This window comes from Patagioenas fasciata, chromosome 2, assembly GCF_037038585.1.
Source record: "Patagioenas fasciata isolate bPatFas1 chromosome 2, bPatFas1.hap1, whole genome shotgun sequence".
NCBI classification, from domain to species: Eukaryota; Metazoa; Chordata; class Aves; order Columbiformes; family Columbidae; genus Patagioenas; species Patagioenas fasciata.
In genome coordinates, this window is record NC_092521.1 from 120803488 (window position 1) to 120816196 (window position 12709).

Sequence of the window (12709 nt, forward strand, 5' to 3'; positions counted from 1 at the left end):
CAACTGTTGCAGGATGATGCAAGTGGAGCGGATCTCAGGTTTTAACCTTTGAGTTTATTTTTTAACTCAAATCAGTTTGCTGATCTAGCTAATCAACAATGCCCTACAGACAGCGGTACTGGCCCAGCCAACATAACAAAAAACAGTGGCTGGGGTGAAAAAAAGGGATGACAGATCTGCTTTGCTACTGGGGAAAATAGTTTCATTGGATGATGAGAGAGCAAAAGATACAACAAAAATTTGCACAGAGACGTTGAGTTTGCAAAAATGCATCAGAGCCGAAAACTTCCCCACATTAGCAGTAATGTTAAGCTCTCCAAGGGAGGTGCTGGAGACATCCTGGGGACATGTCCCTGGGGATGGGTGTCCTGAGCTTGCTCAACCTGCCCAGGTCTCTCAGTGTCTAGCTCTGCGTCCTTAATCCACAGACATTGTCCAAATCGTGGCATACCTCTGTGACTGAAGTGGGTGCCTCAAGCTCTGTTATTATCATCTCCCCATCCCCCCATTACTGTCCCAGTAGTGCCTTTTGCAGCTACTTGGCAAAGAGTTAGACAACCTTTCTTTACAGCCCACACTGCAGTGAAAGGCTTCATCAGCAGTGGCAGCAAAGGGCAAGCAGAGGGTTTGTACCATGGCAAATGGCTTTGCTTTCCCCAAGGGAAAAACCTTTCTTGAGAAGTGCCAGCAACAGAAACATTCTTAGGCCAATGCAGGCTGACATTCACAAAACTACTGCAGTGCTGATCCAGGCTTTGGATCACAGAAGAAAAATATTAAATATCCCTTTGATTTAAGTGGACTGAAGCTTAGCATAAAAGCCAAAAAAAAAAAAGGGGGGGGGAGAAATAGGAGAAATACAGGTTCTGGCAGTTTTGCCAATGAAACTAGGTTACTGTAGATCTGCAAAGCCATTAATCACCTCCCGAGGACTGGCAAACTTTGTAACACAAGCACACCTTTTTAAAGGCAAACTTTTGCTATTGCAGCCCCAGGCGCTTATGTCCTCCCGACAGATAATGGCCAGCTGTCAGTCAGGGGGCAGGGGCCGAAAGGTGACCCCCCCATGCAGCTGGACAGCCGTGGTGTCTGGTGTGTCGGGAACGCAGCCGCTGGCAGTGCCCACCTGAAAGGAAGGGTGAGCACAGGAACCCAAGCACAAAGGGGGAGACACGGGTGGTTTGTGGGGTGCTAACTGGCTCCCCCAGTGTACCTGTGATGGAAACAATTACCCTGCAAATATAAGAGGCCCAGGCAGGCTCTCTCAGCAAAGCATATTTTATTAACGATTTTGCAAAACCAGTTGTTCGCCCTAAAGGTAGGCACACGGAATAGGGCAAAAAGCCCCTGCTTATATGCCCCCCAAATCCCAGCTGCAAATTCCCTCCCCTGTTCCCCATTGGTTGGGTACTGCAGGGATTACAGAGTACCCAACACCTGCCTCAGTTTCCCTGTCTCATCTAATTCTAACCACCCCCTCCCCTTATTGATTTATTTAAAATATGGATTCCTGGCTCTTTGGTTTGGTTACCCTTCCCCCTATCTTAACTTTTTAAATACAGTAATCAGTTTGCATTCCGGGATTAGTTCAAAGAGACTTTGTTTTACATTAAGGATTCATTGTCTGATGTCTCTCAGTCCTTCCCTCCCACCGAGAGAGGCAGGAGGGCTGGTCCCCAGTTTTGTAAAGCAACATTCCTCCTTCCCTGTATCCTTACATCTGTGTGTGCTGAAAAGCAAGGCCTGAGCAAGGGGGATTTTTCTCCAATGTATTTTAAGTGGGAAGGGGGAATTGCTCTCCCAATCTCTTGAGAGTTAGCTTGGAGTTCCAATCAGTTTGGGAACTTGCAGGGACACCAGACAACGGCACCACCCAAACCAAGGTCACCCGAGCGGGGTGTCACCCCACCAGGGCCTGTGCTGTCCTCCAGGGCCATGTCTGGCAACCACATCAGCTGTGTGGCACTCTGGAGAATGAGGGGCTCCAACGACCCGCCAGAATTGCTTTTGGGGCCCCTCCTGTGGGGAGTGGGGCTCCTGAGCTGGTGACCACATCTGGAATATTGTGTCCAGTTCTGGGCCCCTCAGTTCCAGAAGGACAGGGAACTGCTGAAGAGAATCCAGCGCAGAGCCATGAAGGTGATTAAGGGAGTGGAGCTTCTCCCTTATGAGGAAAGGCTGAGGGAGCTGGGTCTCTTTAGCTTGGAAGAGACTGAGGGGTGACCTCATTAATGTTTATAAAGGGTGAGTGTCACAAGGACAGAGCCAGGCTCTTCTTGGTGACTACCAATGATAGGACAAGGGGTAGTGGGTTCAAACTGGAACACAGGAGGTTCCACTTACATTTGAGAAGAAACTTCTCAGGGTGACAGAACACTGGAACAGGCTGCCCAGGGGGGGTGTGGAGACTCCTACTCTGGAGACAATCAAAACCCGCCTGGACACCTTCCTGTGTAACCTCATCTAGGTGTTCCTGCTCCAGCAGGGAGACTGGACTGGATGGCCTTTTGAGGTGCCCTCCAAACCCTGACATTCTGTGACTCTGATCTCCAGCTGCCTATTGCCCCCACAGGGAGAGCGGGGATGCGCGAACACACGGCCCGGCTCTGAAGCAGCGCCCAGCCCCCTGGGAGCTGTAGTCCTTCCGCCCGGAGCGAGGCTCCGCGTCCGCCGGCCGCGGGGCGGGGGGGACTCTCCTTCCCGTGAGGCAGCGCGGCGGCGGCGGCCCGGGCGAACCGCCATCTTATGAGGAGCACCGGCGGCCGCTGCCCGTTAGCGGCGGTGCGGGGCGGGGGCTCCCAGCCCTTTCCGTTCCCCTTGGCACTTTCTGCTCCTTTTACTCCTTCCTCTCTCTCCCGCTTCCCACCCTTTCAGATCCGCCCCCTTCCCTCTGCTGTTGTTATTCCTCCCCTCGCTTCCTGCCCTCCCTCCCCGCCAGCACTGCGGAGCCGGAGACGCGCCCCGAGCGGACCGAACCGCGGCCTTTTCTCCGTTGTCCCAGCCTCTCGCCGCAGAGTCGCATGTCATCTATCCAGAACCTCCAATCCTTCGGTAAGAGCCGGCCCCCCGCCTGCCCCTTGTACCGCAGGGAGCCCCCGCAGTCACCTCCCCCCTCACCGAACCCACCCCGGGGCTGTGGTCGTCCCCGGCATCGCCTCCTCGGCTCGCTGTCCGTGCGGCCGCCCTCCTGCCCCGGCATCGCTCCCCAGGGCCCCCGCGGGGACACTGAAGCCGTCGCTGAGCGGGTGTCGCCGGCGCTGCCCGCGTCGCTGCCTCCGGCCGCTCGTCCTTGTCCTCCCGCGGCAAAAGTTGTAACCTCTGTGGGCAGAGGGAATCTGGGGTGTGTGTCCTCTGCTAAGGAAGGGAATCATCTCCTCAGTTCCAAGTGCTTGCTGATTTGCTGCCTCATCCTTGTCAATGTCCCCCAACCTCATGTGTGCCCTGCAAAGGGTATTGTTTCCGTAAATTAAGCTATGCAGACGGTAGGTCACTTCTCTTGTATTAGTAGCGAAGTTTATCTTGCTTGTTCTCCACTTTCCTTATCTATAGGCAACAGAAGTGAGCAGGTCCACACTTCAAAGGATAATGTTGTTAGGTCTCAGTTTTGTGCCTTATCTTCTGCACACATAAACCTTACGAGTTTATGTTAATCACAGTTTAGGAGCTGATCCTGTGCTTAGGAAGGTGCTGTCCAAAGGATTTGTTTGAGGTAATCCAATGTTATTATAACACCTACAGCAGTGGCTTATCTCTAACACAGAATCCTAAACTCTGCCAAGTGATCTTTATGTCTTTTTCTTTCACATTTTCTTTGACTGAAATTTTCTATCAACATTTGTCCTGCAGGCTGCGGCACAGAGTGAAATTGAGCATGTTTTAACAAATGCCGTAGCAGAAATGAAGCCAGTCAAGCTTCCCAGTGCTGTACCACTTTCCTGTGGTGCTTGCATCCTCACAGTGCTTTCAGTGCCTTTAATGCTCCTGTCATTCTTGGTGCTACATGGGTCAGGATGTCTGCAGCTGAACTGCTTGAGTTCCTATTTCTGCTGAAGTTTTATGCTTATGGGGCATTTGTTCCAAGTAGATGGCAAAACTTGATCAGTGTTCTTAGGTTTGAGTTTTGGATGGAAGTTTGGGAAATTGTAGCTTGCATGGCTGTTGAATGTGAACTTTCTGAAGATCGGGCACTTCAGTATGGTTCTGATTAGTATTAAAAAACTACTTGTGATTCATTAAAAAAACCTGCTAAATGTATTTCGTGCTTTAAGATTTATTTGGAGCTACAGGTTAGGAAACTTGTAGGGCTATCAAGTTTCTTGATAGAGTGAGTGTTAAATATGTTTTTTGTGGAGAACAGACAACACAAAGTGTAACCCAGGAACCTTTTTTCTTCCTAAATGCCTTCCTGTTTCATCTGTGCTAGATAAATTTCAAATTGGAAGAATTTGAGAACTGACCTTTCTATAGCCAAAGCATAAATGAATTTTGTTACAATTTTTGCTTGAAACTACCTACTGGCAGAGAGGTCCTGGTTTACAGCCTCTGACATCTGTTAGTGTCTGTTGCTCTATTTTGTTTACATTAGTAGCCCAGAATTACATCCCTGCCTTAAAATGCTGGTACTGTGGTAGCTGTCATGGTATAAGACTTCTGTTCGGCACCAGTAAAGGATTTTGATTTTTTCTATACTTATAGGTTGATCTAATAAAATATATGACTTCCAGATTTCACTTAAAATGCATGTGGGTGAATAAAATATGTGTGCACTTGATACTCTTTTAGAACCCTGTTTTTAGCTTTGGAGCTCCAGGATTTACAGTTTCCAAGAAATAGTGAAGTAAATTGATATTATAGCTGAAAATTGTTTATATCCAGGATGCCACTGAAGAAACTGGATGCGTGATGGTTGAGAACACTATGCTGAGTTTAGTGAGCCTTAGTACAGCTGTAGAAAAAAAGTACTCTGATTTTAACAGTATATTTTTAAACAGGGAGAAAACAGCAAGATTATCCCCTAAATAAAGCTCTTTGTGACTGACACCTGTCAGTTTTTGAGCTTGACTGTTTTCCTTTGTGGGAATTACATGAATCTTTTTCCTCCTGCAGACCCCTTTGCTGATGCAACAAAGGGTGACGACTTACTCCCGGCGGGGACTGAGGATTACATTCATATAAGGATCCAGCAACGAAACGGAAGGAAAACGCTAACAACTGTTCAGGGAATTGCAGATGACTATGACAAGAAGAAACTTGTGAAAGCATTCAAAAAGGTGAAGTTGCTGATTTGAATGAATAATCAAGATATTACATAAAGGAGTATGATAGCTTTTAATACTAAGTTGCAGAATATTTGTTTCATTTCATTCTTACCAGTGCTCATCGCTTTCATATTCAGGTTGATCCCTTTCCCTGTCTTTCTCGAAACTCCTGTAAGTGTCTAGTGACACTGATTTTTTTTTTTTTTTTTTTTTTGCTAAAATGTTAAACATTTCTTTCCTATAAATAAATAAAATATATTTTGAATGTTTCATTAAAATTTCACAGATATCTGGCTTTGTTGATGTGAAGAATAAAATCATTTTAAAGTAGAACTGTTTTTGCATTCTTGCTTCTGTCATAACTGGGTTACTGTTGAAATAGAGACCTTGAGTTTTGCCAGCATGAAAATATTTATTTTAAAGCAGTGTGGAGTTGAAAAGCTGTATCTTATGCTTTGTTTTCCATTCTTGTAGTGCATGTTGGCCAGTTCCTTCTGCATAATAGCTAATCCTGTATTTGCCTGAATTTACCATTGGCAGCTTAGTTTTGGTCTGTATGCACAGCAGATAGATTCCATTTGCTCTCAAAACCAGTGTAAAATAGATCTAGTCTTTGTCTTGCTTTGCATCATAATTTAGTAAGCAGCCTCTGTGACAAAATTCTGCTGACAAAACTTACTAAGCAAAATCATAATGTACTTCAGATGTCTTACAATGTAAATGTTTCTCTCTAGAAATTTGCTTGTAATGGTACTGTGATTGAACATCCTGAATACGGCGAAGTTATCCAGCTTCAAGGTGACCAGAGGAAGAACATTTGCCAATTCCTCTTGGAGGTGAGGGACTGCAGATAAATGTCTCAGCCTCTCTGGAAGCAGTAGAGTAACAGATGGCACTGATGTTAATTAACCAGCTAAAGATGGTCACTGTATTTCCTTTGTATTTTCAGCCAAAAAGTAAAATGACACTTGCAGAATGAGAGTAAAACTAGAAAGAATCTAAGCGCTCTAGAATGTATTTACCCTTCTACAACATACCACTTGTTCTCTGGTGGTGCAACTGAGTTAAAATCAAGTGTTTGATACAAACCATAATTTTGAGGCTGAAAACACTACAAAGAGTCACCACTGACTTACTGATATAAATAATGATGTGGAGATATTACACCGTCAAAGAATAAGTGCTAGGACTACAGAACAAGTCAGATGTCTGATAAGATTTTCTTTTTTGTGCAGTTAAGTCTTCTGCTTGGCCCAGAAACATTCTGGAAACTAGAAAACAGCTCTATTGAGTATATATTGTATTGCAGTTTATTTGATCAAAGTATTAGATTGTGGTAACTTGATATCACTGTAATACCCTAAACGTGTAAACTTTACTGAAATGTTGCTTTTCTCTTTCAGATTGGCATTGTCAAGGAAGAACAACTGAAAGTTCATGGTTTCTAAAATACCTGTACTCTCATGAAGAACCCATCAGTATTTGGTCTTACCCATTCTGGCTCTTCTGTGAAAAATGAATCTTTGCAGTGAATGGACTTTGCCGTTACCTGAACATTTAAAATTTCATTCAGATTTGCATGACTGTGTGAAACGTGTGGTGTGTAGACTAGAAACACATAAGAAAACTTCAGTAAGGTGGTAATGGAGACACTTGAACTTAAACACATTTCCAATGGAAATGTTTTAGCAATGATTGTTCAGTTTACTACTCTCCACCTGACTTAAATGTGTGGATTGTATGAAAATAGTGTGTGTTGCTTAGAAATAAAAGTTTATTCATATATTTTCTGGGATATCTGAAATGCTTTAGCTAAAGTTTTAAACCAGCACCGCAGCCTTACTAAAGAACGGCTAAAATGTTTTGTGGCAAGTGTAGCTCACTGCTCATTCAATAAATTGGAAAATCTACATGATGGAGTATTAGCTAATTAATCACTAAATTAGCTTGATGTGATCTTATCCTGTAGCTGTAAGACTAGAGCTTTGAAGTCTTCTGTGTAGGTGTATCTTAGTAGCAGCGTGATAAGACATAAATTGTTTGCTCAGTAAGTAACTGGATCTTCTCTAAAATTTACTGCAGTGACTATGAAATATTAGTGTTAAGCATAGTAGGACTAAAATAAGCCAAACTGTTTAAGGCTGCTAGTAGTAAGGACATGTCTTACACCGTACCCCCAAAACATATGAAGGAAGCACATGGGATTTTGTGTCTCTTCTGTCACTTGGTGGAAGGGGAAAGATGTTGATTTGGCTTCTGCTGTGACTCTGCATTTCATGTTGGCAAGTCAGAGTACTTTAATTAGCTGGTAGTGTTAGCTGTGGAAGTAAGGAAGGGAACAGGCTCTACACTAATCTTTTTTTCCTGGTGTGAAGAGTTTTGCTGTGACTAATAGTTAATATGGAAGCTTTTGTGATGGGCTTTGGGTGTTCCTACAGAAAACTGATTTAGCCTACTTTTCTAGCAGGCAATTCATTTTCTGATATGAAGTTACAATAGGTTTGTTCCACCATGCTTTTCATCTAGTTCTAGTTAGCTGTAGGCATTTGGCATCCTGCTTTTAAGATATGTCTCTTTACAGAATGAAATTACTTCATTTGGTGAAACATGCAGATCTTCCTTGTGAGATAGACATGGAAATTTTCTCTGAAGCAATTGAAAACCGGTCAAGCTGGGAAACCGTGAGGGTAGTGGCAAAAGTTTAAAAATTTTTTTGCAATATCATGTATTCTGTGGAAAGGAAGAAAGAGACATTTCTTTACTTCTAAGACCTATTAATAAAATGTATTCAGGAAAAAAGAACTGATGACTGCCTACATAAACATCAAGAACAGGCAAAATTAGATTACCTAATACCACCTATGTCTATATGTTGGTTCCTCTTCAGACTTGCCTTACTGAACAGAAATGCTCAATTTTAACTCACTTGAACCTTTTTTTTTTTTTTTTTTTTTTTAAGATTTCTAAATTCACATATGAACCTTTGTGGCACTAACAACAATTAAGGGAGCATTGTAACGTGTTTGTATGACAATTTCTTTCTCCGGTATAGACAATTCCACTTGTAAGAATCTAGTGTCCAGTCTCTCAATCTATGGAAATTCTGCCTGGTGTTACAGGTCTTAACTGTTCTGGAAAAAAGGATGTTCCAGAAGATTGTATACTGTTAAGGTATAATGTGTTGAGGAGGAGGGAAAGGCTGCTGCAAAACATGAAATACCAGCATGCAGAATGAAAATCCAAAGAATAAATCTTACGCTATTTTTGCATATTAGCAAAATAAAATTGTTGTACTGCAAGTTTACCTAGTCCTCATTCATAGATGCTAAAGTAATTAATCCTTTGAGAGTACTTAGCACTTAGTGATTTTCATTTTACTCAATGCCAGAAAAACTGCTGTTCTCATTTTAAGCCTGTCCTCCTCATGCCCAAGAGGAAAAACAAGCAGGATCTTCTTGTATTTCACTGGCATTACATGAGTACTTCCAGTGGGTTTTTGAACTGGAGATTAACAAGTGATTAGCAAGTCTCATGTGTTACTGAGTCAGTCTTTATTTCAGATAGTATTCCATAAACTTCTACTACCTAAGCTTGAGTCATTTCTCCATAGTCATTCTGCTTGGAATAAATGAGAAAAACCTTTTTATTTTTTTAAAATTTCCTCCTCATTTAAAAGTCCTTTCTGATAGGAGGAACTTTAGGGTTGATAGGTGGCTTGGTTTTTATGCTCTAGTGGAGCTGCTTGTGTTTTGACCTTTGAAGGGCAAAATTGAGAGGAAATAAGATGTAACATGTCTGAAGTTTAGGCAAGATTTGTGGCAGAAAAGAATTTATCTTTCTAGAAGGAAAGCAGAAATTTTTGTCCTTTAAGTGTTTTGAACTAGAACAGTGTCTCAGCAAGATTGTAGCTAGCCTTGTTAGAAGCCCAAGTCTCTTCGTGTGTTCTTAGAGGAAAGGCTTCAGCAATTCCATGGTTTATCATTGTATGCTGAAACTTCTTTATCAAAGCTCAGCCTATTTGGAATATGTATCTGTGTTTCAAGAATGCTGAAAAACATGAAAGACTCTGGGGAAAAATTATTGCCATTAAAACTTGCTTTCACAGTGAAGACAGGTTTCAGTCTTTCCATCTATTCCAACATAGGTTAAAAAATGGTAAAGGATGTAGCCTGCAATTGTTGAAGCAGTAAAAGGGAGCTAATCATAGATAAAACTGCATAATAGAAAGCCCAGTAGTAGGACTTGAGGCTGGGCAAGCTCAGACTGCAAGGAGTAATGACTTTTTTTTTTGGTTGGAATATTGTGAAGCCTGTGTCTTCCAGATCTCCAAATCGAGACTGTCTTTTTAGCAATACCTGCGCTTAACCACAAGCTGCAATTGGATGTAGGAGCTGCTGTTTCAAATTCACAGCCTTGCTGTGCATAGTTGTATTAGGCTGTTGTAGCTGATGCTTTTAGCTGATACGCTGGAGTAAGGTGTTGCATAAATAAATAAAGAGAATTGTCTGTTCAGAGCCTTTATCTACTTAATGCAGCTATGAACAATGAAACCATTGCTTCCCAAATGGTGGTAGTAGTTCTTACTTGTAGAAGATGAGATTTATTAATGTAAGTCAGTGAGCTGCCTGCTTCCTCTTGTGTGAATTATCAGACCCTTGACCCTCACCTGTGGTCTGCTAAATCTGACCACATGTTTCAGAGATGAGTGTGAAGATCACAACTATGGGCAGATGAATAATTATCTCAAGTGAAGGAACCTTTGAAAAGAACAGTGCCTGGATTGTGTATGCTCATGTTCAATAGCTTTGCTTAAACCTTACTTCCTGCACTACATTCTAGCACAGCCTCAGTGAAAAGCATTTTGTTCTGAATGACTCTTCTGGAGAGGGAGGAGGGAACACCACCAAAAACACACAAACCAACAAACAAACCCCACAACAAGACACCTTAGGAAATAAGTTTATGTCATAAGTCTGTTTTCATTAACTAAGATTCACCTGGACTGCCAGACGCCTATAAAATCGTTATTTCTGTTTATGTATCTTACTAATTAAACTTCCTTGAGAACTTGGTATTTAAGGCTCTAAGTTATACTAATACTATTATAAAACAAAATTGTGAAGAGTTGTTGAAGCTTAAGTTTTAAATATTTGAAAAAAATAATAATTAAGCACAGCTATGCATTTTGTCCTATCCTGCTTATAATGGTTATGCAGTTGCCCTAAAGATGCATATGAACAGATGTACCTTGAGTTCCAGTCAGCAATTATCTTTTCTTTAATCCTTCACGAAGGCTCTAGTGTACAGGATCTGTCTGTTACACCCTGGTTTAAAGTGGTTCTGTAGTTCCTCTTACTATGTGAAAGTATGTGTAAGAGTGGTATTTAGCCAGTTAAAGAGTATGGGAGGCTTTTTTATAGATCATCTGGGGACACAGTAGGGGTTGCTGTCACTTTTGGTGTGTTCAGTGTTGATTGGTGTAATTGACTGTTCCTCTAATGAGTGTGCTACTGCTACAAGGGAAATGGAAGTGGTCTTAGAGGGTCATGTGTATTTATGTATTAAGAATTTGCCTTCCTGCAATGGCTCTCCATACATCTGTGCTCAGTTAGGAACATGTCCCCCGTGTGAGGCAACATGTAGGTTACTTTCTGGTTGCAAGATCAAAAACCCTTGCGATGAATAAGGGAAAAATGACATAGTTGTTTATGTTTGCTATACAGATGCTTCATGCCTATTGTTTCTGGTTTACATTAAAAAAAAAATCTCAAAGAGGATTTGTACTCGGAATGCCTTTTTAATGTTTGCTACGTGCCTGTGATTGATCTCTTTATAAACAAGTTTTAACCTGTATTGGCATATTGCTGGAGTTGAGACAACAAAGTCTTCTGAAATAAAATGTACCAATGTTATTTTATGTATGCTTTTCTAAAACAAATTGAGTTTTAGGCTGTTATTAAGGAGGGCAGGTTTTTTTTTGCGGAATATAGAAGTGTGTTCTAATAGTAATGAATGTGATCCTCTTGTAATCAGCTTTGATTTCTGAAAGAAATGTTAAGTTTCCCCTTTTAAATTTCTACCATAATCTTTACTAACCAGCTTAAAAATATTGTGACTCATCCTAGGATATCATAGCTCTAAAACAAAGTTATGCTGTTGGCTTGAGGTCTAAATTTTTGAGTAGAAGATAGTCTAAGTTCTTGACTAAGCAAAATATAGTTTTAAGATAAAGCCAGTAATGTGTGCTCAAGTTTGCTCTCAGCTATTTTAGAATGTCTTGCATCTGTGAAATGTGACAGCACATTTCTGAAATTAATTTGGGGTCTGATTGAAGTACTTGTGTATATAATAAATGTTCTTTTCCCCTTCAAGCCATCTTTGCTATGATTATGCAGCAAAAAAAGCCCCATGATCCGGACTCAGTTCTCCAAGTTACGAGAGGCTGAATTCTGCAGACGTGGTTGCAAGAAGGTTGGTCGTGCTCCTCAAAGGCACGATTTAGCTGTCAGCTGTGTTTGTGGTCCCTCACTGCACTGGAGAGGGAAACAGCGCTGTTCCTGCAGTACAGACGGACAAGCCTTGGGTATCATGATGGGACAGGTACCCTGTAAAAGAAGCTGTGCTGCAGTTATATTGCAAATAAACGAGAAGGTTGCTCTTTTAGGTAGACCCAGCAAATGACGAATGCATTAATGTATAATCAGAGAACAATTCTGGGCTAAGAAAGGTCAAAAATGGTCTGTTCTCAAGAGTCCTGCTGGAAAAATCTATTGAAGGGCAGCCCCTATTGTGGAGAAAGCAGCTTGTAGCTGCTCTCCGACAAAGTTAGATACTCATGTGATGTGAGAGTACCTCCTGATGAATTGTAGGCTCTACTTCTAGTAAATGCCAGGACAGCCATTGGTGGTAGCATGTCTGTACTTGGTGACACTGGTGAAAAAGATGGCTCTGAAAACTGTTAACTTCTCAGTACCTGAGACAGTCAGTATCTTTGAGTTACATCTGTACCTCAAAGCCCAGATCTTGATCAGGACTTGGAAGGCACAGAACAAAACCACTGTCCAGGTTCCTTTAGTAAATAGTAGCCTGTACATTAATCAATGCATTGTTCAAGATAATTTATATGTGAGAATTCAGTATGAAAAAGGTCATTATAGGGAATATCGAAAAAAAAAATTCCTTCTTTACCTACCTTTAGGTAAGATTTTGCAGTGTCCTGATGAAGCTTTCTGATTGTGAAACTAGATCATCCTTCAGGAACACTATGGAAGATAAAAAGGGTTTCTGCAGAGGGCAAAAGGGAAGGAGGTATCCGCATCTTTCTTCCAAGGAGGGCAAAGCAGAGTCTTTGAGGCTGCCTCTACCTGAAGCCAGCATGAACATCCGCTGCCTTGTGCTTTGCACTGGGCAGGAGCAGTGAGCAACTTCCAGGTCTTGGCTGGCTCTCATAG

General features: G+C 42.1%; 1 protein-coding gene across 1 annotated transcript; it reads left to right on the forward strand.

The window, feature by feature from the left end:
* The first annotated feature begins 2709 nt into the window (after window positions 1-2709).
* On the forward strand, window positions 2710-11175 carry EIF1B (eukaryotic translation initiation factor 1B). Its single transcript, XM_065831289.2, has 4 exons — window positions 2710-3051; window positions 5107-5270; window positions 5993-6094; window positions 6662-11175. Exons 1-4 carry the CDS (start codon window positions 3021-3023, stop codon window positions 6704-6706), a joined length of 342 nt encoding a protein of 113 aa, XP_065687361.1. The 5' UTR covers window positions 2710-3020; the 3' UTR covers window positions 6707-11175.
* The last annotated feature ends 1534 nt before the right edge of the window (window positions 11176-12709 follow it).

Bases quoted from the DNA above. Each gene is read 5' to 3' on its own strand.
- EIF1B (XM_065831289.2), top strand. From the start codon at position 3,021: ATGTCATCTATCCAGAACCTCCAATCCTTCG. The intron at 3,052-5,106 runs GTAAGAGCCGGC...TTCCTCCTGCAG, and splicing joins CCAGAACCTCCAATCCTTCG to ACCCCTTTGCTGATGCAACA. The intron at 6,095-6,661 runs GTGAGGGACTGC...TTTCTCTTTCAG, and splicing joins TTTGCCAATTCCTCTTGGAG to ATTGGCATTGTCAAGGAAGA.